General features: G+C 46.5%; 1 protein-coding gene across 5 annotated transcripts in view; it reads left to right on the top strand.

Annotated features, from left to right (window-relative positions):
• NDUFAF1 (NADH:ubiquinone oxidoreductase complex assembly factor 1) overlaps positions 1 to 22,961 on the top strand; it is a 30,979-nt gene extending 8,018 nt beyond the window's left edge. For 3 of the 5 annotated variants that reach the window (XM_073566751.1, XM_073566755.1, XM_073566754.1), the window contains exons 2-5: positions 880 to 1,460; positions 20,412 to 20,618; positions 22,514 to 22,588; positions 22,757 to 22,961. In XM_073566751.1, coding sequence (XP_073422852.1) covers positions 957 to 1,460; positions 20,412 to 20,618; positions 22,514 to 22,588; positions 22,757 to 22,894 — 924 coding nt within the window. In that variant the 5' untranslated portion in view covers positions 880 to 956 and the 3' untranslated portion in view covers positions 22,895 to 22,961. Of the gene's footprint in view, positions 1 to 500; positions 669 to 879; positions 1,461 to 20,411; positions 20,619 to 22,513; positions 22,589 to 22,756 lie in introns of those variants that run through there. The other 2 variants (XM_073566752.1, XM_073566756.1) reach the window with 2 other exon arrangements.
• The last annotated feature ends 410 nt before the right edge of the window (positions 22,962 to 23,371 follow it).

Below are 23,371 nucleotides of genomic sequence, written 5' to 3'. Positions count from 1 at the left end.
TGAGCACAATGAGTTTTTCAGTCAGCTGAAAATTTATTTTCTTCTTGCTGCTTCTTGGCTAAGTGAGCTGATCAGTTGTTTGTTTAACATGCCTATCCTCATCCTGACGGACGGGACACGTCTTAAGCCTGTTTCACACTTCCGTTTTTTGGCGTCAGTCAAAATCCGCCAATTTCCGAAAAAAAACGGATCCGCCAAAAAGGGGCGGATCCGTTTTTTCCCCCCATAGATTTACATTAGTGGCAGATCTTGATTGACGGTCGTCCGTCACACCGGTTTTTTGACTGATCCGCCAAAATTTTACGGTCTCCCGGGCGGATGAGACTGACTCTGCAACGTTTTTTTGTCTTGACGGTCTGTTATTTTTAACTGCGCCTGCGCGGAAGCTTTACTCCAGGAACACTTTTAACCCTGAAATGCCGTTCCAGGGGAAAAAAATCTCTCTCTCTCTCTTCCTCCTTTTTCCCCAGGCTGCGGTTCCTTAAAAATGCAGACTTCGGCGGATCCGTCAAAACAACGGTCCGGTGGCACCCGTTAATTTCTCAACAGACACGGATCCGTTCTCCGCCTTTTTCACGGATTGCAACTGACAGGAAAACTGAGTGTGAAACAGGCCTTAAGCTGTGATTCTTTAGGCTGCAACCCATCGTGATACATGGCTTGGACAGGTTGTTGCTTGAAATGTGATGGTGGCAATTAATTGCATTCTTGGAAAACCCCTTTAAGTATGAACTCATTATGGTTAACACTCTTTCCCTAAGAGACAAACTCATAATGAGAGCTGCCATGATCACCTGTTACCTATTTGATAATATACCTTTTCCATATTGTTACATGTGGAGTATCCTGTAACTGATTGACCTTTTTCCTTTCTTTTAGAATAGGAAATTGCGTCTGGATCCAATGGACATATAGGAGCGATGTGACTGTGATACCCAGCAGCTCATTGTGATACTATGGCGTTAATGCTTTGGATGAACAGTGGACTCCGCCTATGTAAGAACCATCCGTGGAGTAGACATTGGCTAGCCTTCTGTCCCGCTGTTTCACATTCTGTGGTATACATCAGTAGTTACAGGAGACCCGGCCTCCCTCCAGATAAAACACCTTTTTGGAAGAAGACAGATTTCAGTATAAAAAAGGGAGTCAACAGCGTGAAGAAACATTTTGGTCTAATGATGAAAGAAGCAGCCGATCATCTTAGAGGGCCAAATGGTAAAACCTTACGTCAGGACATCTTGGAGCAGACGAGCGTGGTGTGGGAGTTCAGAGAGCCAGAAGATCTGGACAAATGGTTGGTGTCCTCTGATGTGGAGATAGGTGGTAAAAGCCAGGCTTTTCTGAAAACTGGCAACAACAGCAAGACAGCCCTCTTTTATGGAGTCCTTAATAATGACGTTCCCCGTGACGGAGAAACCAGATATAGTGGATATTGTACCTTGAGAACAAAGGCTCCAAAGGTTTGTAGAACAGGTCATTGGCATATGAAGGTTTATTGCAGAACCTGATTAGAGTTTTCAGTTTTTCTCTCTGGCTTCATTGGGGGAGACAGGAAACCATGGGTGTATGCTGCTGCCACTAGGAAGTTGACACTATGCAAAAAAAAAAAAAAAAGGGTTAGCTCCTCCCCAGCAGTATATACCCACCAACTGGCAGAAAGCTAATCAGTTATAGCTTAGTGTCAGTGGGAGGTGGACACAGTTCTGCACTCAACCCCGTTTCTACCTTTAGGTTTTGTTGTTTTTTTATTAATGATCTCTCTTTTTCCAGGACGTCCTATCCTGACAGCACCATGGGGGTGACCTTTCATCCTTGCAGGGACAGGAAATACACGAGAGGTTACAAGGTCCCCTCCCACACCACACTCCAGTGTTTTTCCTGTCCCTGTAAGGACAGGCACGAGAGCGCCGCGGCGGCAGAAGAGCAGCAGAACTTACCGGGGCCAGGAGGTTCGGGGTCCCAACCGCCAACTCCTCCGGTCGGATGGTGCGCGTGGCACCCCCCTAAGGGGGGTTTCCCGCCTGTGGTCCCGTGGAGCGTCGCTCCGGGACGATGTAGCGCTCCCCCCGGCGCGACTCCCGCGAGAGCCGGCGGCCGCGTCACTTCCGGTCGCCGGGTATGACGACTTCCGGTTTGGGCCTGCGTCGTCAGAAGGAAGCGTCATGGACGGGAGAAGCGTTTCCAGCGCAAGATAAGGTAGGATAAGAGCGGGGGGGAAAGCGGGGGTAGCGGTACAGACCGGTCACCTTCAGCGCGGCATCATGGACGGAGAACACGGACGCAGGAGCGAGCCAGACCCAGCGTCCGTGAGTAGGAGGCAGGGGGGCTGTGAGTTCAAAGACAGGAGCTGTGAGTAAAACGGTCTCCTGTTCTTTGTTAGGACAAGTCGGCGCCGACCGCGGCGGCAGCAGCAGCAGCATCTAGGGGATCAAGCAAGCCCAAATGCCCCATCTGTGCCAGCAAGCTGCCGACCACATGGAAGAAACCCTTATGTGAGGACTGTACCCTGCGGATCATCAGAGGAGACCAGGCCACGTTCCTCACGGAGATGCGCACAGTGGTCAGAGAGGAGGTCCAGACTTCCGTCTCTGCATGGCTGCCCACGCAGTCGGCCGACCGGTCCCTATCCAAAAGACCAAGATGGGAGTCCGACCAGTCTTCAGAGGAGGAGATACGGGGTACGGACTCGGAGGAAGAAGGCGAGATCACCTCTGAACCCCTGGAGACAGGGAAAAAGTACCTCTTCACATCAGAGAATACGGACGAGCTCCTCAGGGCAGTGAGGAGTACGATGCAGATCGAGGAAGCCCCGAAGGAGCAATCCATCCAGGACGCGATGTTCGGGGGGCTAAGAGCCAAGGTCCATCAGGTCTTCCCAGTCAATGACCATATCCGGGCGATGATCCTGGAGGAATGGGAGGATGCCGAGAAAAGACTGATTGTGCCGCGAGACTTTAAACTGCGACTTCCATTTAACCCGGAAGACATCAACACTTGGGATGAGGTGCCTAAAATCGATTCCCAGGTGGCTAAGGTGTCGAGGAAGACCTCAATTCCCTTTGAGGACTCTTCCAGTCTCAGAAAAACCCATGGACAAAAAGGCCGACGTGCTCTTGAAGAGGGCTTGGAAGGCCTCAGCGGAGGTGATGAAAGCAAACATAGCCGCCACTTCAGTCGCTAGGTCCATGCATTTATGGATCGACCAGATGGAACAACAATTAAAAGGAAAAAGCCCCTAGGGGCGATATCCTTGAGAGCATTCCCCTGTTAAAGATCGCAACTGGTTTTCTGGCGGATGCTTCGGCGGAATCTGTAAGATTTGCGGCCAGGAATAACTCTTTATCCAACGCGGCCCGTCGAGCCATATGGATGAAAACCTGGTCGGGGGACTACCAGTCTAAAAATAAATTATGTTCCATACCCTTCTCGGGGGGGAAAGTATTTGGGCCGGCTTTAGATAAGATTCTAGAGAGTGCCTCTGATGACAAAAAAGGGTTTCCAGAGGAGAAATCTAGAAAGCAGTCTTCCTTTCAGAGATTCCGTCCTTACCAAAGGCAGGAATATAGAGGGAAGGGGAAATCTCCTCGCTGGGAATATTCGAAGGGGGGGAAAAGTAGGGCTCCCCCGTCTCGTTCCGGGCAAAGTTCCAGAAGCAGAAGACAATGACGCCATACCGGTAGGGGGGCGTCTCACACACTTTGCGGGGGCTTGGCGACTCATCTCCCAAAACCCATGGGTCCTCAATACAATTTCCCAGGGTTATTCCCTCGAATTTACAAAAAAACCCCCCCTGCACGATTCGTGGTCACAGAACCCCGTTCCAGAGCCCTGATAGATCCTATATAGGCCGACATAGAAGATCTATTAAAGACCGAGGTAGTGGTTCCCGTCCCAGAAACGGAGAGATGTCAGGGGCACTATTCAACTCTCTTCACGATAAAAAAACCGTCGGGAGAAAGCCGAACCATCATAAATTTAAAACCATTAAATCAATGGATTCGGTACAAGAGATTCCGAATGGAATCACTGAAAACCGCCATCCCGCTGATAGACCAGAACGCTTCCATGTGCACTATAGACTTAAAAAGTGCGTATTATCACGTGCCCATCCATCCTCAATCTCAGAGGTTCCTACGTTTCGCCCTAAAGAAAGGCGGCAGATACTACCACTTTCAGTTCCAGGCCCTTCCGTTCGGCTTGGCGTCAGCACCTCGAATTTTTACGAAACTGGTCGCCGAAGTCGTGGCAAATTTAAGACAGGAGGGCATAATCATCGTGCCTTACTTAGACGACTTTTTAGTGGTATCCCGTACAGTGGAGGAGTTGAAGGAACAACTCATTTCAGTAATTTCCAGGCTCGAGAGCCTAGGTTGGATCCTGAACAGAGAAAAATCAGATCTTCGGCCCAGTTCTCAGAAAAAATTCCTGGGGGTCATGTTGGACTCCAGAAGAAGAATCTCACTCTTACCCGAAGAGAAGAAAAGGCCCATCATGGACAAGGTTCGTCAGCTCGGTCAGCACCAGGTTTCGATAAGGACCGCGATGAAGATTCTGGGCACTCTAACCGCATGCATACCCTGCGTTATGTGGAGCCAGGCCCACACAAGAATCCTGCAGAGGGAGATCCTGTCAAGATGGGACAGACGACAGTCCTCACTGGACAAGAAGTTCCGGCCGTCTCCAGCTTTAAGATCATCCCTGAAGTGGTGGACCAACCACAGAAATATCAGCCAGGGGGTTCCTTGGATCCTGTCTCCTTGTGTGACCATCACCACGGATGCCAGCAGAGAAGGATGGGGAGCTCACCTAGAGGGAAGATACCTGCAAGGAACATGGCCCAAGAACATCAGCTTACAGTCCTCAAACTACCGAGAACTACGAGCAGTTTGGGAAACGCTGAAGAGAAACAAGTCATGCCTACAGAACCAGCATATAAAGATCATGTCGGACAACGTGACCACAGTGGCCTTCCTACGCCACCAAGGGGGTCCAAGGCACGGGAAGCTTCAGGACCTAGCGGCTCGCATTCTCACCTGGGCAGAAAACAACACCCGCTCCTTGTCAGCAATACACCTGGAAGGCTCCCAAAACAATATAGCCGACTACTTAAGCAGGCAAGAAGTCCGGGCCACCGAGTGGGAGCTAAAAGAAGAGATCTTCATGGACTTGTGCCATCGCTGGGGGACACCCCAACTGGACCTCTTTGAGACAAGAAGAAACGCCAAGCTGGAGAGGTTCTACTCCCTCAATCCGGCGGACCATCCGGAAGATATCGACGCCCTGAACCAGAGCTGGAGAGGGGGACTACTATACGGGTTCCACCCTATCGCTATAATACCAAGGGTTCTCAGAAAGATTCAGGAGGAGGGAGCTCGGGTGATGCTAATCGTACCCTTTTGGCCCCGGCGGAGTTGGTTTCCCCTCCTCAAGAAAATGGCTCAGAAGGGACCACTCCATCTACCAACGTCGTCGGACCTACTCGCCCAGGGCCCAGTTCAACACCCAAACCCAGGAAGTTTGCAACTAGCAGCATGGATCCTGAGAGGGACATTCTGAAGTCCAGTGGCCTCTCGGACCAAGTGATCTCTACATTACAGGCCAGCCGTAAACCTGCCACGCGGGCAATATATCGTAAGATCTGGAAGAGGTTCTGCTCAGAAAGTGGTAGTGCCCCTTTAGACCTGTCTCGGCCCAATATCCCTCAAATCCTAGATTTCCTACAGGCAGGATTTGATAAGGGCCTAACCCCGAGCACACTCAAGGTCCAGATAGCGGCCTTAAGTACTTTCTTCAATTTCTCCCTATCCTCCCATCCATGGATAGCGCGATTTACCAAAGCCACCCAGAGGTTAAGACCCACATTAAGAAGGACGGTCCCCCCGTGGGACCTAAATCTAGTCCTCAACTCTCTGTGTAGACCCCCTTATGAGCCAATATCAGAGGTAGACATTGCAAAGCTCACACAAAAAAACGTATTTCTGGTAGCGATCACCTCAGCCAAGCGCTTAGGGGAGATCCAGGCCCTCTCAGTCCAGAACCCCTACATTCAGATCTTTGAGGATCACATAGTGCTCAAGCTAGACCCGAGGTTCCTCCTGAAAGTAGCATCTCCGCAAAATCTAAACCAGGAGATAATCCTACCCTCATTTTGTCCAGACCCAAAGAATGATAAAGAAAAACTGATCCATTCCCTGGATGTTAGACGTGCAGTCATCCGCTACCTAGAGGTCACCCGGGATTGGTGACAGGACACACAACTATTTATCCAGTACGACGGTAAAAATAAGGGTAAAAGCGCAGCTACACAGACCCTGGCAAGGTGGATTAAGACAATTATCACCTCGGCGTACGAGGCCGAAGGGTTTCCTGTACCGGTAGGACTTAGGGCCCATTCCACTAGGGCAATAGCGACATCATGGGCAGAGAGGGCGGGGGCCTCAGTAGATCAAATATGCAGGGCCGCCACCTGGTCTACACCGAACACTTTCTGTAGACACTATAAGTTGGACACTTTGACAGCTAGCCAGTCGACCTTCGGTCGTAGAGTGCTACAAACAGTAGTCCCACCCTAAGCGAATTCCTACTTTGGTATTCCCCATGGTGCTGTCAGGATAGGACGTCCTGGAAAACGGAGATTAGAACTACCGGTAATGTTATTTCCAGGAGTCCATCCTGACAGCACTGGTAGTTCCCTCCCTAGGATTTGTACTGGTGTCAATATGCTTGTACTAAATCTCAATAAATTTTAATTGCATCCATACTGGTGTGGTACTTGGAAAATCACTGGAGTGTGGTGTGGGAGGGGACCTTTTAACCTCTCGTGTATTTCCTGTCCCTGCAAGGATGAAAGGTCACCCCCATGGTGCTGTCAGAAACCGGCAGCACAGTATGGGATTGCGTCACTACTGTACCCTCTCGTGTCTACCTGGCAGGACCCCATGCCTCCTAACACATCAAGAGTGTTTGGGGCAGCCGCAAGAGAAGATGCTTACTGGTCCTTGCCACTACCCCCTGCACCGCCTGCCCTCGAGAGCCAGTTGTGCAGGGTAGGAAGACGGAAACTTTGCCTGACAGCCACCGAAGATGTCAGTGGTCCAAAGGTCTACATTCAAGTCCTTCTTCCATCACCAGTTTGTGAAGAGGGATGCGGGATCATCTTCAGGACAGATTTTCCATGCGGCAGTGCAGGGGGCTCCTTTTAAAAAAAAAAAAAAAAAAAGCCACATACTGTTTATACATACAGTATAGCTTTAAAAGATAGGTTTAGGCCAGGTACTAGTTGTGTTCTGGTCTTATCCCCGACTGCCTGTGATGCCTACTGTGCCATCCCTCTCTCCACTGCGGCTCCCCGGGTCAAATTTAGTCACCGGCTCCGACTTGGGCATACCACAGGGCTAGGCCACACCCCCAGCCGGCCACCCAATTGCTTTCTCTGGCTCTCCACTAAGCCCCGCCCACTCCTGACCGCCTATCAGAATGGCTGTCTCTCCTCCCGAGACCTGGCAACACTGCACGCCTTTTCCCCTGGCCCTCCTCCCTCCATGCCTCACCAAGTGGCAAATCTGCACGCACTCTCAGGCTCCACCCATGGCCCGGTGCCATCTTCACGCTGTCTGTGGCCTCATCCTCGCATCTCTCAGACTCCAGCCCATTACCCTTGGTAGCGCTGCCTGCCGTTTTATCAGTCATGATTTAGATCTGTAAGCTCAGTCACTGGGGGGTCAGCTCTTGTCCCTGGCACATATTCTCTCTCCCTTTTATCCCATCTATGTCTAACTTTAGGGAGTCTCACTCCCATCCTCCTCCCATCATTGTATACTTTGCATGTTCCTCCTGTAACAAGAAGTTACCCTATGATCAGACCTCATCCCTCTGCCATAATTGCAAACCATCTAATATGTTTTCCCAGGAGCCCCCACTGCTCTCAACGAGAGTGTGCCCCCTCCTGAGTGGGTGACATCTCTATCTCAGTCCATAGCTGACCTAACCAAAGTATCTCACACTTTGGTCTCGGTTTTGGAACGGCTTCCTAATCCTGCCCCTGCCAGTGGGTCACAATTATCCCCCTCGCATACGCAAAGGGATTCCCCTCGCAAGAAGTTCCAAAAAGCATGCCCGTATTTTTTCACCGTCTAGCTCATCATCTCTGTCACCGTCCTCCCGACGCTCCAGAGGCGCTAGAGTCAGACCCACATTCTGAGTCAGATTCCAATCTGGACTCTGCACAGATCTCCAAACTGCATGGCACGGTGGATAGTCTAATTGTCGCCGTTAATGACACTGTTAACATAAAGGACTCGGATCTCTCCCTCTGAGCAAACTGTGTCTTTCAGGAAAACAAAGCGCCCTCTCCGTGCCTTTGCCAACCACGACGAGTTCAACCGGATCTTCGTGGTGGAATGGCAGCACCCAACAAGCGTTTCCAGAGAAGAAAACGCGTGAGCGTCCTGTATCCTTTTGAAACTGACCTGCTTAACAAGTGGGCAGTGTCTCCCTCGGCGGATCCTCCAGTCTCCCAGTTGGTCACTAATACCATTCTCCCTCTCCATTCTCCTTAAAGGAACCTTCTGACAGACACATTGAATCTTTTGCCAAGTCTGCCTTTGAGGCCGCGGGTTCATCCCTCTACCCGTCCTTCGCAGCTACCTGGGTAGCCAAGGCTGTTTCCACCTGGGCAAGACATCTCCGCCAGGGTATTGTCACAGGTGCTCCTACAGACGAGCTGGCAGATCTTGCAGACCAAATCGGCCACGTGAGAAAATACCTCTTGCCCGCGTCCCTCGATGCAGCTGGCAACATCATCACCATCCACAAGGTTCTATGGCTGAAAGCTTGAAATGCGGACTCCGCTTCAAAGAAGTCCCTCTCAGGTTCTCGTCTCTTCGGAGAGGAGCTGGGCAAGATAATCTCCAATGCCATGGGGGGAAAGAGTACTTCTCTACTCCAACAGAGAGCCAATCGTCTGCCCCGTCGCACAGTTCCATTTTGTTCCTTTCTGAGGTTCCCATCTCAGAGTAACCCCCAGCAGGACAAGTCACAAGTGCGTCAACAAAGGAAAAGGCCCTCATTTAAAGCAACCCCAACCTGGCGTTCAAGACTTGCCCAATGCCGACCACCCAGGTCAGGTTCCAAAAGATTCTCCTCGGCATGATGGGTCACCCCACCTGGGAAGTTTCTCAGGGTGGGCGGTAGTCTCCTTCAATTCCAGGACGAATGGCTGTTATCGACAACGCCTGGGTCCGAGACAAGATAGAATTTTCTACTTTCCCTGTATTTCGTTTTTTTTTTTCCGAGTCCTGCCCACCGAAGAATGCTTAGCTTATTCCGGGTTTTTTTGAGGCTGTCAATTCCCTCCTCAAGGCCGGCGTCATTGTCTCCGTTCTCACACGAGAGCACTTCAGGTTTTTATTCAAACCTGTTTGTGGTCCCAAAGAAGGATGATACAGCGAGTCCCATCTTGGACCTCAAATTACTAAACAAATATGTGCGACTGCATCATTTCAAGATGGAGTCCTTTCGATCTGTAATAACCTCCATGGAGCCAGAGGAATTTCTCTGCTTGTTGGACATTCAAGATGCCTACCTGCACATTCCCATTTTTCCCCCCACACCAGAGATTCCTTCAATTTGCTATTCAGGGGCTTCACTTCCAATTTACAGCGCTGCCGTTGGGCCTAGCCACCACCCCTAGAGTTTTTATGAAAATAATGGCAACAGCTATGGGCCATTCTACGTAGCAGGGGCATCATCGTCATTTCCTATCTAGACGACATTCTCATGAAGGCCGCAACCCCCTCGACATGCCAAGAGATCCTGCAGATCACCTTGGACATTCTGTGCTGGATTGTCAACACCGCAAAGTCATCTCTGATCCCGGTCCAACATCTTGTTGTTCTAGGAATGCTTTTCGACGCCGTCCAAGCAAAGATTTTCCTACCAAGGAAAAGTCTCTAGCACTCATGTGCGGGGTTCGGTCTCTCCGGTCGCTCTCCCTGTTCCCTCTGCTTCTGCATGAGCGTACTAGGCAAGATGGTTGCCTCAATGGAAGCAGACCCGTTTACTCAGTTCCACATACGTCCTCTCCAACTCTTCCTTCTGGCGAGATGGGACAAGTCGATCCGTTCCCTGGATCGGCTTGTCTCACTTCTCTCATGGATAAAGAAGTCCCTGGAATGGTGGGAATGCTCCCCGTCTGTCCATCTCAGGAGGTCTTTCCCACCCGTTCATTGGAAGATGGTAACAACGGATGCCAGTCTCCTCGGATCAGTATTCCAAGATTTGACAGTACAGGGTCGATAATCCACTCAGGAATCGTCCCTTCCGATCAACATTCTGGAACTCAGAGCACTATTCCTCGCTCTGCTTCATTGGCAACAGCTTCCTTACGAATGTCTGATTCGAGTCCAGTCCGACAATGCCACGGCAGTGACGTATGTCAATCATCAAGGGGGAAACCGAAGTAAGGCAGTGATGTCAGAGGTCGCTCAGATCCTGTCTTGGGCCGAGCAGAATGTCCCAGCAATATCCGCAGTGCAAATCCCGGGAGTGGACAACTGGGTGGCAGGCTTTCTCAGCTGAGGGTCTCGCTGCAGGCGAATGGTCTGCCACAGGTGGGGGACTCTGGATCTCGACCTTATGGCATCCAGACTCAACCACAAGGTACCTCAGTTTGTGTCCAGATCCCGCAAACCCACCAGCAATCGGATCCGATGCACTAGCAATACCCTGGACACAGTTCTCCCTTCTCTACCGCTGATTCCTAGGGCAATCATAAAGCTGAAAGCTATGGGAGTACCAGACATACTCATCGCTCCAGATTGACCCCGAAGACCCTGGTACACGGAGCTAGTCAACCTTTTCGCGGACACGCCGTGGAAGCTCCCGTGTCTTTTGTTGCAGGGGCCCCTCTTCCACCAGAGTTCTCAGTCACTCAATTTAACGGCATGGTTGTTGAAGCCGCAGTTCTGAAGTTGGCCGGTTTCTATGATCGAGTCGTCCAAACCATGACTAAAGCAAGGAAGTCTTCATCATCTCGCATCTACCACCGGATCTGGAAAGCCTTTGAGTTCGGACTGTCCCTTAGTTCCATTAAGGGACAAGTTTCTGCCCTTTCCATCCTTTTCCAAAGAAATCTGACCGTTAGTCGACAGCTCAAAACATTCATTCACGGAGTTGCTCACTCCATTCCCCCCTACCGGCCTCCAGTGGACCCCTGGGATCTTAATTTAGGTCTCGACGTTCTACAGGAGACTGTTTGAACCACTGTGTGAGATCTCTTCCACCTTTCTTTCTTCGAAGGTCGCTTTCCTAGTTGCAATTACTTCAATTAGATGAGTTTCAGAGCTGGCAGTGCTCTTGTCGCTCTCCTTAACTCGATTTTCATCAAGGCAAGGTGGTCTTACGTCCGGTTCCATCCTTCCCAAGGTGGTTTCCGCTTTTCATCTCAACGAAGACTTCGTACTTCTCTCCTTTTGTCCGTCTCCCTCTCACCCCCAAGAGTGGTCACTAAATAAACTGGACCTGATAAGAGCACTCCGGGTTTACCTGTCCAGGAATGTGCCCTTCAGGCACTCGGGTTCTCTGTTCGTCATCCCAGAAGGTCCACAAGGTCTCTCTGCGTCCAGGTCCACCGTTGCAAAGGGTAGGGCGCACCCACTAAGGATCACGGCACACTCCACTTCGTTGGTGGGGGCTTCCTGGGCAGTGCATCACCAGGCATTAGCCTCGCGGCTCTGCAAAGCTGCTTCCATTCATACATTTACCAAGTTCTACAGGGTTCACACTCACGCTTCATCGGATGCGAGCCTTGGTAGAAAGGTTCTGCAAGCTGCAGTGGTCTGAGCTGACTTGAGGTTATTATACCATTGCCCACCCTTGGGACGTCCCATTGTTTCCTGTGTCCCCCCAATGAAGTGAGAGGAAGATTTTGGGTGCTCACCGCAAAAATTTTTTCTGAGAGTCTTCATTGGGGGGACACAGCACCTGCCCTTGCTTACTTTTGTATCAGGTTCTATTGTTTTTTTTCTGTTACATTCGTGTTATGTTCTTTGCTTCTCCTACTGCTTTCTCACTAACGGATTAGCTTTCTGCCAGTTGGTGGGTATATACTGCTGGGGAGGAGCTAACCCTTTTTTTGCATCATGTCAACCTCCTAGTGGCAGCAGCATACACCCATGGTTTCCTGTGTACCTCAATGAAAACTCTGAGAAAAAGATTTTACAGTGAGTACCCCAAATCTTCCTTTTTCCTTCCTTTCTTCGAAGTCTTATATTATTTATGGTGTGTGGAAATAACCGGACTGCACTTGGATGACATCTGAGTGTAGTTCGATTTCTGTGCTCTCACATAAAAAAAGGAGAAATTTTGCTCTCCATCTTCTCCTCACAGTGAGTTCCAATTCTCTAATTTGACAGTATCAGATCACACTATGCCGTCATTCAAATCAGAGTGTCATTTGCATAATCAATCTCATTCACTTGGATGTGAGACTCCACGGTGGTGTGAACGCACCTTAGGGTTGAGACTCTATAGTCTTAGACTTGCTTTGAGTAAACTAAAAAAAAATGACCTCAGCTCCAAACATATAGCACTGTGTGGTTGGGGATGTCACAAGTACAATCAACGTAGTGCCACAGTGTTGCTAACACCATATTTTGATAAACTGGATTTTTACTGACGTAGTGATACTAAATACTAAATGTTTAGTTTTTAAATTTCTCTATTTTTGAATGGTTAAACGGCAGCAATCACCTAACTCTGAAAGTCATCTGGTCCATGCTGCAGGAACTGACTGCCCGCTGGGTTTTCTAGAAACGAATAAACCCGGCACTCCCTGATTATTACCTTTTACTCCGATTGGCGAGGTCAGTCTGGAAACAAATTAAAAAGGTGGTCCATTTTGGGGATATTGTAGCTGAGATGCCACTGTGGAACAATGCTCATTTCCCCGTGCTGTTGAACCACCCATCTGCTGAGTTTTGGATTTCACACGGTGTCTCCTCGGTCAAGGACTTATATGTACACGGTGTCCTAGTGTCCTTCTAACAAATTCATTCCAAAAACAATATCTCGAGGTCTCAATATTTTCGCTACCTTCAGCTTTTCAGTCACACCTACGCTCCACGAGTGAGGTCCAAACTATTTAATCTCTTACTATAATAGGAATCCTTAAGTCACAGGGGCCCGGGTCTCATTTCCGCTCTATACTCTTATATGCTATCTGTGGGAGCTGGCTCTGCTGTGGTGGCGATTAGGAGAAGTTGGGAGGGTCTTCTTTCTGATGCTTAGGATGAGGATTGGGAAGAGGTTCTTGAGTCTTCGATTGGGGTGTCTCCGTCAATTAATAATAGAATGATTCAATTACATGATACACCAGTCATATTTAACTCCGTCACGACTTTTCAAAATGGGTCGACTCTAGTCTTCGGAGTGTTTGAGATGTCACTTGATGGAGGCAGACTTTATTCATATGGTGTGGCGTTGCCCAGTTATCCTTTCCTACTGGAATGAGGTAACATCGCTGCTGACTTCATTAGTACAAATCCCGCTTCCCCTTAACCTAATGGTCTGTCTGTGTATTGGTTGGGGAGGTGTGGGGACATTATGTTCGAATCTTCCTGCAGGAGACACTCATTCTGGCTAGGAAAATGTTGGCACTGTGATGGATGGGTGGTGTACATCCCTCTCTCAGAGCATGGATTGAATTGGTAAATTCGGATATACCGTATGAGCTAACTCTGTATCAGAACCAGGGTGGTCTTGGGAAAATTGGGACAGATGAAACTCCTCTCATCTTACCGTTCTAGTATGTGGAGATTCGGTACCGCCATAGATATTATACTTAAAATTCTTTGGACTATCCTATGGCATTGAATGAATGGCTGTTTATAATAATACATAATGGCGCTTGGCAGTGTTAGTAGTAGTTGTAGTTTAACCCCTTCCCGACCAATGACCCCTACGTAGACGTCATGAAAACCTGTGCCAATACGACCAGTGACGCCTACATACGCAGCATGGTATAAATCACCCTCCTGCGGGTCAGGTGACCAGGGTCACTGAAAGGTCACCCGATCCACAAGCACAGGACCCTTTGTGCTTCGCCCCCCCCGTGGCTACGATCACTTTGATTAGCTGTTGAAAATGAAACAGCCAATCAGAGCGATAGTAATATTTCATCAATGAAATTTGATGAAATATTACAATCCAGAAATGGGTGATGCTGCAGTAGCATCGGACATGGCTGGAGACCCAGATCAGACAGCCCCCCACGCCGGCTGACGGGGGCGATCTGCCGCTGCCATCATCTGCTCCCGATCACCCCCCGGTACCTTCCGAGTGCCGAGTCGCTCCAGGTGCCCTGCCGTCCCGAATCATAGGCGCCGCCATCTTCCAAAATGGCGGGCGCATGCGCAGTGCCCCGTCGAATCTGCCAATCGGCAGATTCCATTCATTCATTTTGATCACTGTGATAGATCCTATCACAGTGATCAAAATAAAAAAAAAAGTAGATTACCCCCATAAGTAGGGGCAAATAATAAAATATTTTTATATTAGGGTTAGAATTAGGGATGTGTTGGTTAGGGTTATGGTTGTGTTGGGGTTAGGATTGAGGGGTTTCCACTATTTAGGCACATCACGGGGTCATTAAACGCGACATGCTCCCTCCCAAGCCCCGACGTGCCCAAACAGTGGTTTATCCCCACATATGGTGTATCGGCGTACTCAGGAAAATTTGCACAACAACTTTTGGGGTCTAATTTCTCCTGTTACCCTTGGGAAAATAAAAAATTGGGGGCTAAAAATTTTTTAGTGAAAATTTTATTTTCATGGGTCTGCGTTCTAAACTTTTGTGAAGCACTTGGGGGTTCAAAGTGCTCACCACACCTAGATAAGTTCCTTGGGGGGGGGGGTCTAGTTTCCAAAATAGGGACACTTGTGGGGAGTGTCTACTGTTTAGGCGCATTAGGGGCTCTGCAAACGTAACATGACGCCCGCAGACCATTACATCAAGTCGGCATTTCAAAACGTCACTACTTCCCTTCCGAGCCCCGACATGTGCCCAAACAGTGGTCCCCCCCCCCCCCACATGGGTTTAACAACTTTTGGGGTCCAATTCCTCCTGTTACCCTTGTGAAAATAAAAAATTGCAGGCTAAAAATTAATTTTTTGAGGGGAAAAAAGAAAAAAAGTGATTTAAAGAACATTACAATAAAAACTAATCATACAAGTTTTGACGTAACAAGCTATTTGACAGGTGTAAAACTCACAATATTGGTGTAAGTATCATTACCAGAAAGTAAGTCACACAGGTTTGAAGAAGTCAGCATATTTAGTGCTTATTCGACAGGCATAACTCATAAAATAACCCTCCCCCCAACATACAAACCCCTTAAACGGCTCTGCATTTGGTTAACGAACAACAAAATCAAGGACTAGGATTATGTCTAATTTTCTGAAGAAGGTACCACTGAGTGTTTTCAAAATGTGTCCTTAGTTTGTCTCTGGTGCCTTGAGACAGTGATGGGATGAACAATGACCATGTACTCAAAAACCTCCCAGTCAATTTTTCTTTGTGTCAGGGTATCTAACCAGTCAATTCGAAAAATATACATTATTTTGGAGTGTATGAGAGATTTGGGTGGTGGCAAAGTACTTAGCCAGTGCAAAATGATTTTTATTTTCACAGCTATGTGTTATAAACTTCTCTGAGAACCTGGGGGTTCAAAGTGCTCACTATGCATCTAGATAAGTTCCTTAGGAGGTCTAGTTTCAAAAATAGGGTCATTTGTGGGGGAGCTCCAAAGTTTAGGCACACAGGGGCTCGCTCTACAAATACGACATGGTGTCCGCTAACGATTGGCGCTAATTTTCCATTCAAAAAGTGAAATGGCGCTCCTTCCCTTCTGAGCCCTGCTGTGTGCCCAAACAGTGGTTTCCCCTCCCCACATATGGGGTCCAAGTGTACTCAGGACAAACTGGACAACAACTTTTGGGGTACAATTTCTCCTGTTACCCTTGGGAAAATAAAAAATAGCGGGCTAAAAAAATCATTTTTGAAGGAAAAAAAAAATGATTTTTTATTTTCACGGCTCGGCGTTTATAAACTTCTGTGAAGCACTTGGGGCTTCAAAGTGCTCACTCCACATCTAGATAAGCTCCTTGGGGGGGGTCTAGTTCCCAAAATGGTGTCACTTGTGGGGGGGTTTCTCCTGTTTAGGCACATCAGGGGCTCTGCAAACGCAACATGACGCCCGCAGACCATTCCATCAAAGTCTGCATTCCAAAATCGCGCTCCTTCCCTTCCAAGCTCTCCCATGCACCCAAACAGTGGTTTCCCCCACATATGGGGTATCAGTGTACTCAGGACAAATTGCACAAGTTTTGCGGTCCAATTTCTCCTGTTAGCATTGTGAAAATAAAACATAGTGGGCTAAAAAAATCATTTTTGAAGGAAAAAAAAAAAAGGATTTTTTATTTTCACTGCTCTGCGTTATAAACTTCTGTGAAGCACTTGGGGGTTCAAAGTGCTCACCACACATCTAGATAAGTTCCTTAACCCCTTCCTTACCGATGACGGAATAGTGCGTCATCGGTAAGGATCCCCTGCTTTGAGGTGGGCTCCGGCGGTGAGCCCACCTCAAAGCCGCGACATGTCAGCTGTTATGAACAGCTGACATGTGCCCGCAATAGGTGCGAGCATTAAAATAGCGGGCATTAAAATAGCACCTCCGGCCACCGGGCCGGAAATGAGCTCATCGCCGACTCCCCCCCCCCCCCCCCCCGTCACGTGATCTGGGGTCGGCGACGCATTGCCTGGACAACGAGAGCTCTCAGACGTCTATGGTTGTTCCAGGCAGATAGCTTTGAGCGCCGCCCAGTGGTCGACGCTCAAAGCACAGCAGTAAATCTGCTACATATGGGCGATCTGCTCATTCCGAGGCTATTTAAGCATGTCAAAAGTAAAAAAAAAAACAAACCCAAAACTTCAAATCACCCCCTCTTTCCCCCCAATCAAAATAAAACAATAAAAAAAAAAACACATACACATATTAGGTATCGCCGCGTTCACAATCGCCGGTCTATTAAAAAAAAAAAAAAAGCATTAACCCAATCGCTAAATGGCGTAGCGAAAAAAAATTCAAAACGCCAGAATTACATTTTTTTTTTGGTCACCGCGACATTGCATTAAAATGCAATAACGGGCGATCAAAAGAACGCATCTGCACAAAAGTGTGTTACAAACGTCAGCCCGGCACGTATAAAATAAGCCCTCACCCGACCCCAGATCATGAAAAATGGAGACGCTACGAGTCTCAGAAAATTGCGCAATTTTTTTTTTTTTTTAAGCAAACTTTGGATTTTTTTTTCACCACTTAGATATAAGAGAACATAGACATGTTTGATGTCTATGAACTCGTAATGACCTGGAGAATCATAATAGCAGGTTAGATTTAGCATCTAATGAACCTAGCAAAAAACAAGTGTGGGATTGCACTTTTTTTTGTAATTTCACCGCACTTGGAATTTTTTTCACGTTTTCGAGTACACGACATGGTAAAACCAATTGTGTCGTTTAAAAGTACAACTCGTCCCACAAAAAATAAAAAAGTTATGGCTCTGGAAAGAAGGTGAACGAAAAACAAAACAAAAAATCGAAAAAAAGCTCCAGGAGTGAAGGGGTCTAGTTTCCAAAATGGTGTCCTTTGTGTTTTTTTTTTTTCACAGTTTAGGCACACAGGGGATCTCCAAACGCGACATGGTGTCCGCTAACGATTGGAGCTAATTTTCTATTCAACACGTCAAATGGTGCTCCTTCCCTTCTGAGCCCTGCCGTGCGCCCAAACAGTGGTTTATGACCACATATGAGGCATCGGTGTGCTCAGGAGAAATTGCCCAAGAAATTTCAGGATCCATTTTATCCTGTTGCCCATGTGAAAATGAAAAAAAATGATGCTAAAAGTACATTTTTGTTGGGAAAAATTAAAATGTCCATTTTTTTTCTTTACATTGTTGCTTTAGTTCCTGTGAAGCACCTGAAGGGTTAATAATCTTTAAGGCTATGGGCCCACGTAGCGTTTTAAAACACACAATGAAAACCAGACTCCTTCCCAGAAATTGCGCGTTTTTTCCGCGCAATTTCACCGCGATTCTGTTCGCGATTTTGCCGCAATTTTCTCAAGCACTTTCCAAGCGATTTGAAGCATCGTCTGGAAAGTGATTGACAGGTTGACAAGTGTGACCAGCTTTTTACTATTGAGGCCGCCTATGCGGCATCAATAGTAAAAAGATAAAATGTTAAAAATGATAAAAAAAAATAAAAAATCGGGGTATATTTACCTTCAGACGTCCCACGCTGCATTTCCGGGCCTCAGCGTTCCCAGCGATGCCTTGCGAGACCTGTGATGACGTTGGTCTTGCGTTACTATAGCGATCTCGCGAGACCGCTAGAGTCACGTGATACTACGTCATCACAGGACCTTGCCGCAAGGCATTACTGGGAACGCTGAAGCCCGGGATTGCAGCGCGGGACGTCGGAAGGTAAATATACCCCGATTTTTTTATTCTTTTTTTTACAGGGGTATGGTATCCAGGGCCTGGAGGACAGTCTCCTCTCCTCCGCACCGTGGGTACCAACCGCACATGAGACGCTTAACTTCCCGCATGGTGGGCATAGCCACATGCGGGAAGTAAGCGATTCTCATGCATTCCTATGGGTGCGGAATCTCGGCAATTCTTTGCGGTTCCGCACAAAAGAATGATCATGCTGCAATATTTTTCCGCGATGCGATACCGCCGCGGAAAAAAGCGCAGCATTAGCACAGCATGTGCGGAATGCCATAGGAATGCATGGGGGGCGTCATGTACACGATTTTTAAACGTTTTCGCACCGAAAATCGCGGCAAAAACGCTTAAAAATCGCATCGTGGGCACACAGCCTAAATGTAGTTTTGAGTAGCATGAGGGGTGCAGTTTTTAGAATGGTGTCACTTTTGGGTATTTTCTGCCAAATAGACCCCTCAAAGTGACTTCAAATGTGAGGTGGTCCCTAAAAAAAATGGTTTTGTAAATATGAGAAATCGCTGGTCAACTTTTAACCCTTATAACAACCTAACAAAAAATGTGTTTCCAAAATTGTGCTGATTAAAAGTAGACATGTGGGAAATGTTATTTATTAACTATTGTGTCACATAACTCTCTGGTTTAACAGAATAAAAACTCAATTTGAAAATTGCAAAATTTTCGCCTAATCTCCGTTTTTTTTTTTTACAAATAAATGCAAAAATTACCTTAATTTACCACTAAAATGAAGCCCAAGATGTCACAAAAAAAACAGTCTCAGAATCGCTAGGATCCATTGAAGCGTTCCTGAGTTATTACCTCATAAAGGGACACTGGTCAGAATTGCTAAACATGGCCTGGTCATAAAGGTCAAAATAGGCTGGGTCATGAAGGGGTTAATTGGTGTAGAATTATATTGAGATATATGTCACCAAGTGGTTATAGAGGCAAGATGTTATGCTCATCTGTTAACTTGGTTTATTATCCCTACAGCAATGCATGGACTCAGGAAAACAAAAGTTGTGTTAAGAATTGAATGTGCATGTTCTTTTGTGATGTGTGGACATATGAATGTATACTACTTGGCTATATACATTGTTTTATGGTTAATAATAAACTAATTAAAAAAAACCAGCAGCAATCAGAGCTAGCGGTGGTTGCTTCTGTAGAACAGGCACTTGCCCTGTATCGGACAAGCTCTGCTCTCGACACCTGATGTACAAGTCTGGGTAGGTGTTAGGCTGGTTTCACATTAGCAATTATTTGTGCAGTGCACCGTGTGCGTCCATGTGCATGCGTACCTATGTTTAACATGGCGTGCGCATGGTCTTGCGTTTGCACGCGGTTTTTTAAGGTGTGCGCCTAGGTGCACCAGACGCAACCTGTTGCATTTTTGGGTCCGCTGAAAGGCGTAAAAAAAACCCGCTTGCGCACAGAATGCTACAAGATAACGCATTAGTCTATGGGAACGCAGGCGTGCGCATGGACATGCGTTCGTCTGCATGCGTTTTTGGCGTAAATATGTGTAGACACTGGTTTTAACCCCTAGAGAATGAATGCGCATAAAAAACGCATGCAAAAAAAAAAAGCATGATGTGGTTTTTTTTTGCATGCGTTTCTATTACGCACGATGCGCTGCGCTAAAAACCGCTCATGTGAAATGAGTCTTAACGGTGCCGATTCACTAACACCAGCATCTGGCTGGGACCAATTTAATTTGTGCATGTTGTAGTGAAGCTTTGGTGTTTGTTTCACCCTTTACTGACATGCAAGAAATAAATGTTGGAAAGGTATTGTGGTATTTACAAATCTCCCAATGGGTATGAGTAATGTGTTCCTTTCTTTCACAGATTATTTTTTTTAAATTACAGGGCTCATTCAATCGTAAATTGTCTTATGATTGGTCCAACTTTAACATTTTGCATCTGAGGATTCGGGGAGACGGCCGGCCCTGGATGGTTAACATCCAGTCTGAGACGTATTTTAGTGCTCAATGGGACGACTTATACAATTATTTCCTCTACACTCGCGGTGGGCCGTACTGGCAGGACGTTAAGGTAATGATGTAGTACGTCACTGTATTGGAAGAAGCATTTCAATGAATTAGTACAATAAACAGTTTAGTATTTTCTTTTTTTGACAAGTTGTCACTCCTCCTCAAAATAGGGGCTGTCAGGTCTTGGGATATCAGCGATCAGTAAGTTGTCCCTTATCCTAACTTTCATTTCTCATCTGCAATACCAGTTAAATTTGGGAAAGGTCCATCTTAGCCTTTGTTCACACTTTGTTATTCAAATACAATTGTGCTCAAAAGTTTACATACCCCGGCAGAATTTTTGCTTTCTTGGCCTTTTTTCAGATAATCTAAATAACACCAAAACCTTTTCTCCCCTCATGGTTAGTGGATGGGTGAAGCCTTTTATTGTTAAACTACTGGATTCTCTTTTTTTGAAATCATAATGACAACCCAAAACTTCGAAGTGACTCTGATCAAAAGTTCACATACCCAGGTGATTTTGGCCTGAGCACAGAAGTTGACACAAATGAATTTGAATGGGTAATAAAGGTAACATCCTCACCTGTTTGCTTGTAATCAGTGCATATGCATAAAAGCTGAGTGAGTTTCTGCCGGGGTATGTAAACTTTTGAACACAACTATACCTCAATATTTTCTCCATGGACTGCTAATTAATGCAGGAAAACTATCCCGTGTATTCATGAGGGCATCCACTTCTCCGTTACTGTTGACAGACAGCTGGGGCGAGATCTCCTTGTGAATACAACAGGTTTATAAGCTTTCTTCGTGTTCTGCGTTACCCATAGCTGAAGAATTTTGCGGCACGGACATGTCACACTGCCAAAAATCACTGTGCAGTGGTTACATCACAGCAAAACACTACAGGGGGTGATTTTATTATTCTACAAATTATGCTTCTAAAAACAGTTGCAATTAACGGTCACATTCTGATCCCCAGTTTACCACAGCCGCACCACAGAAGTCCCAAAAATTTAACCAGTTGGGTGTTTGTGTACAACTTGGTACTCTAGGGGGTCACAACGCTGGCATACGGCATTTTTATTTTTCAACTGCACAACATCACCATGAGCCCCCAAGCCTTAAGAGCAGATTCAATCCTATAAATTAAATAAGGTAAAAAGCCACTTGGTAATATACATCCATTTGCATGCCATTCTGGTAAACCCCATTCACACACGACACTGTTACATTCCCTTCAGACTGATTACTGTAATGTATACACATTCGTACGCCCCTGGAAGAAGAAATGTCGAAACGCGCGTTGGGGTGGGAGACAGGGCAATTTTGGCTTTCCATCAAGGTGAAAAAACTTTTATGCACTTTTCTTTCATCTGGTTTTCTCATGCTACAGCCTCACTATCAGTATTTCTAAGCCAAAATCAGGAGAGGAGCAGTCAGAGGACAAGGTATAATAGAAACAAGCGCACTAATTGTGCATGTCTGACCCACTCCGGGTTTTGGCTTACAAATACTGATGTGAAATACTGATAGTGTAGCCGTAGAATTTAGTTTACATGCACTGAGGCTTTTTATAGGATTATTTAACAGTAGTTATTGTTTACATCCATTGCAATATCCATTTTATGTAGATCTGTTCATTGTACTAGTGCACTTTATTTGTATTATTTATATATCCAAGTACTGATAAAAGATATACATAGGTGGTTTTGTAAATATATAATTAACTGCAACAACTCAGCAAGTGATGGAACCATTTAGATTTGGGCTATTTTACCATTAACTAAGAGTGGCTAGCATATTTTGCTTTACTGTTTATTGTACGAGTATTGATTATCATACTCATGCCTTTCCTTCATTGTGGAGGGTTTGTTTAATGAATACTGTAATGATACAGTGCTTTGTGGCAGTACATGTTATTGAAGGAGATTCACTAACTTTTCCAACGGTTCACAGATTCCTTTATCCAAGTTCTTCTTGACAAGTCGAGGAAGGATTCAGGATGGCCAGTTCCCCCTGTGGGCAGATAAGGCGAGTACCAAGACTAATACACTGCTACTTAACCAATTTGGGTACCTGATATCAGGCAGCCCACTGTAATTATGGCACCAGATACAGTTGGCCCTATGGCTGAGTTACATTAACACACAAATGGCTGGGTTTTTTTTACATTTCAAAGTGTAAGCTTTTCTTTTTCAGATTACCACCCTTGGATTTACTCTTGCAGACAGAGCTGATGGACCATTTCATCTTGAAATTGACTTCATTGGGTTGTGTAAAGACCAAGCACATACGGAGGAGTTTGCCTATGAACAGTATCAAACTAAACCTTTGTAACAAAAACACTTAAGCATCTTGTGATCTCCTTACCAATAAAAGACGCTTTGTCAATTTTAATGGACAAGTCAAAGTTTTTTGTTTTTTTTTAGAAAAAAGGCATTTATTAGGAATGTTACAATTATAATAACATTCATGTATGTTATGTCCCTATAACAGCAACATCCTACACATCACTTGTATCTGACAGGAAATTAAAAACTGAATTATCTACATGCTCATTAAATAAAAAATATACCGTATATATTTTCAAAGTTTTAGCCAAAGAACCAATATTTGTTGAAGCACCACTCCAGCTGAGATTTTCTCTCTCTTCAATTCCAGCACTGGCTTGGTGCTACTAATCCAAGTTCTCTGACCCTAGTCATACATTTCCCAGCCACTACTCTTCCTGGTGCTGCAGCTTCTGACTGGACCGCACAGAAACTTTGTTTTGGCTCTCACTTACATGGAGTTGTGGCTTCTGCAATCACTGGA

The sequence above is a fragment of the Dendrobates tinctorius genome, unplaced genomic scaffold (assembly GCF_039654945.1).
Source record: "Dendrobates tinctorius isolate UK_male_01 unplaced genomic scaffold, ASM3965494v1 ptg000019l, whole genome shotgun sequence".
In the NCBI taxonomy this organism is placed as follows: domain Eukaryota; kingdom Metazoa; phylum Chordata; class Amphibia; order Anura; family Dendrobatidae; genus Dendrobates; species Dendrobates tinctorius.
Note: the sequence above shows the minus strand (reverse complement) of the source record. Positions and strands in the feature narration are given on the sequence as shown.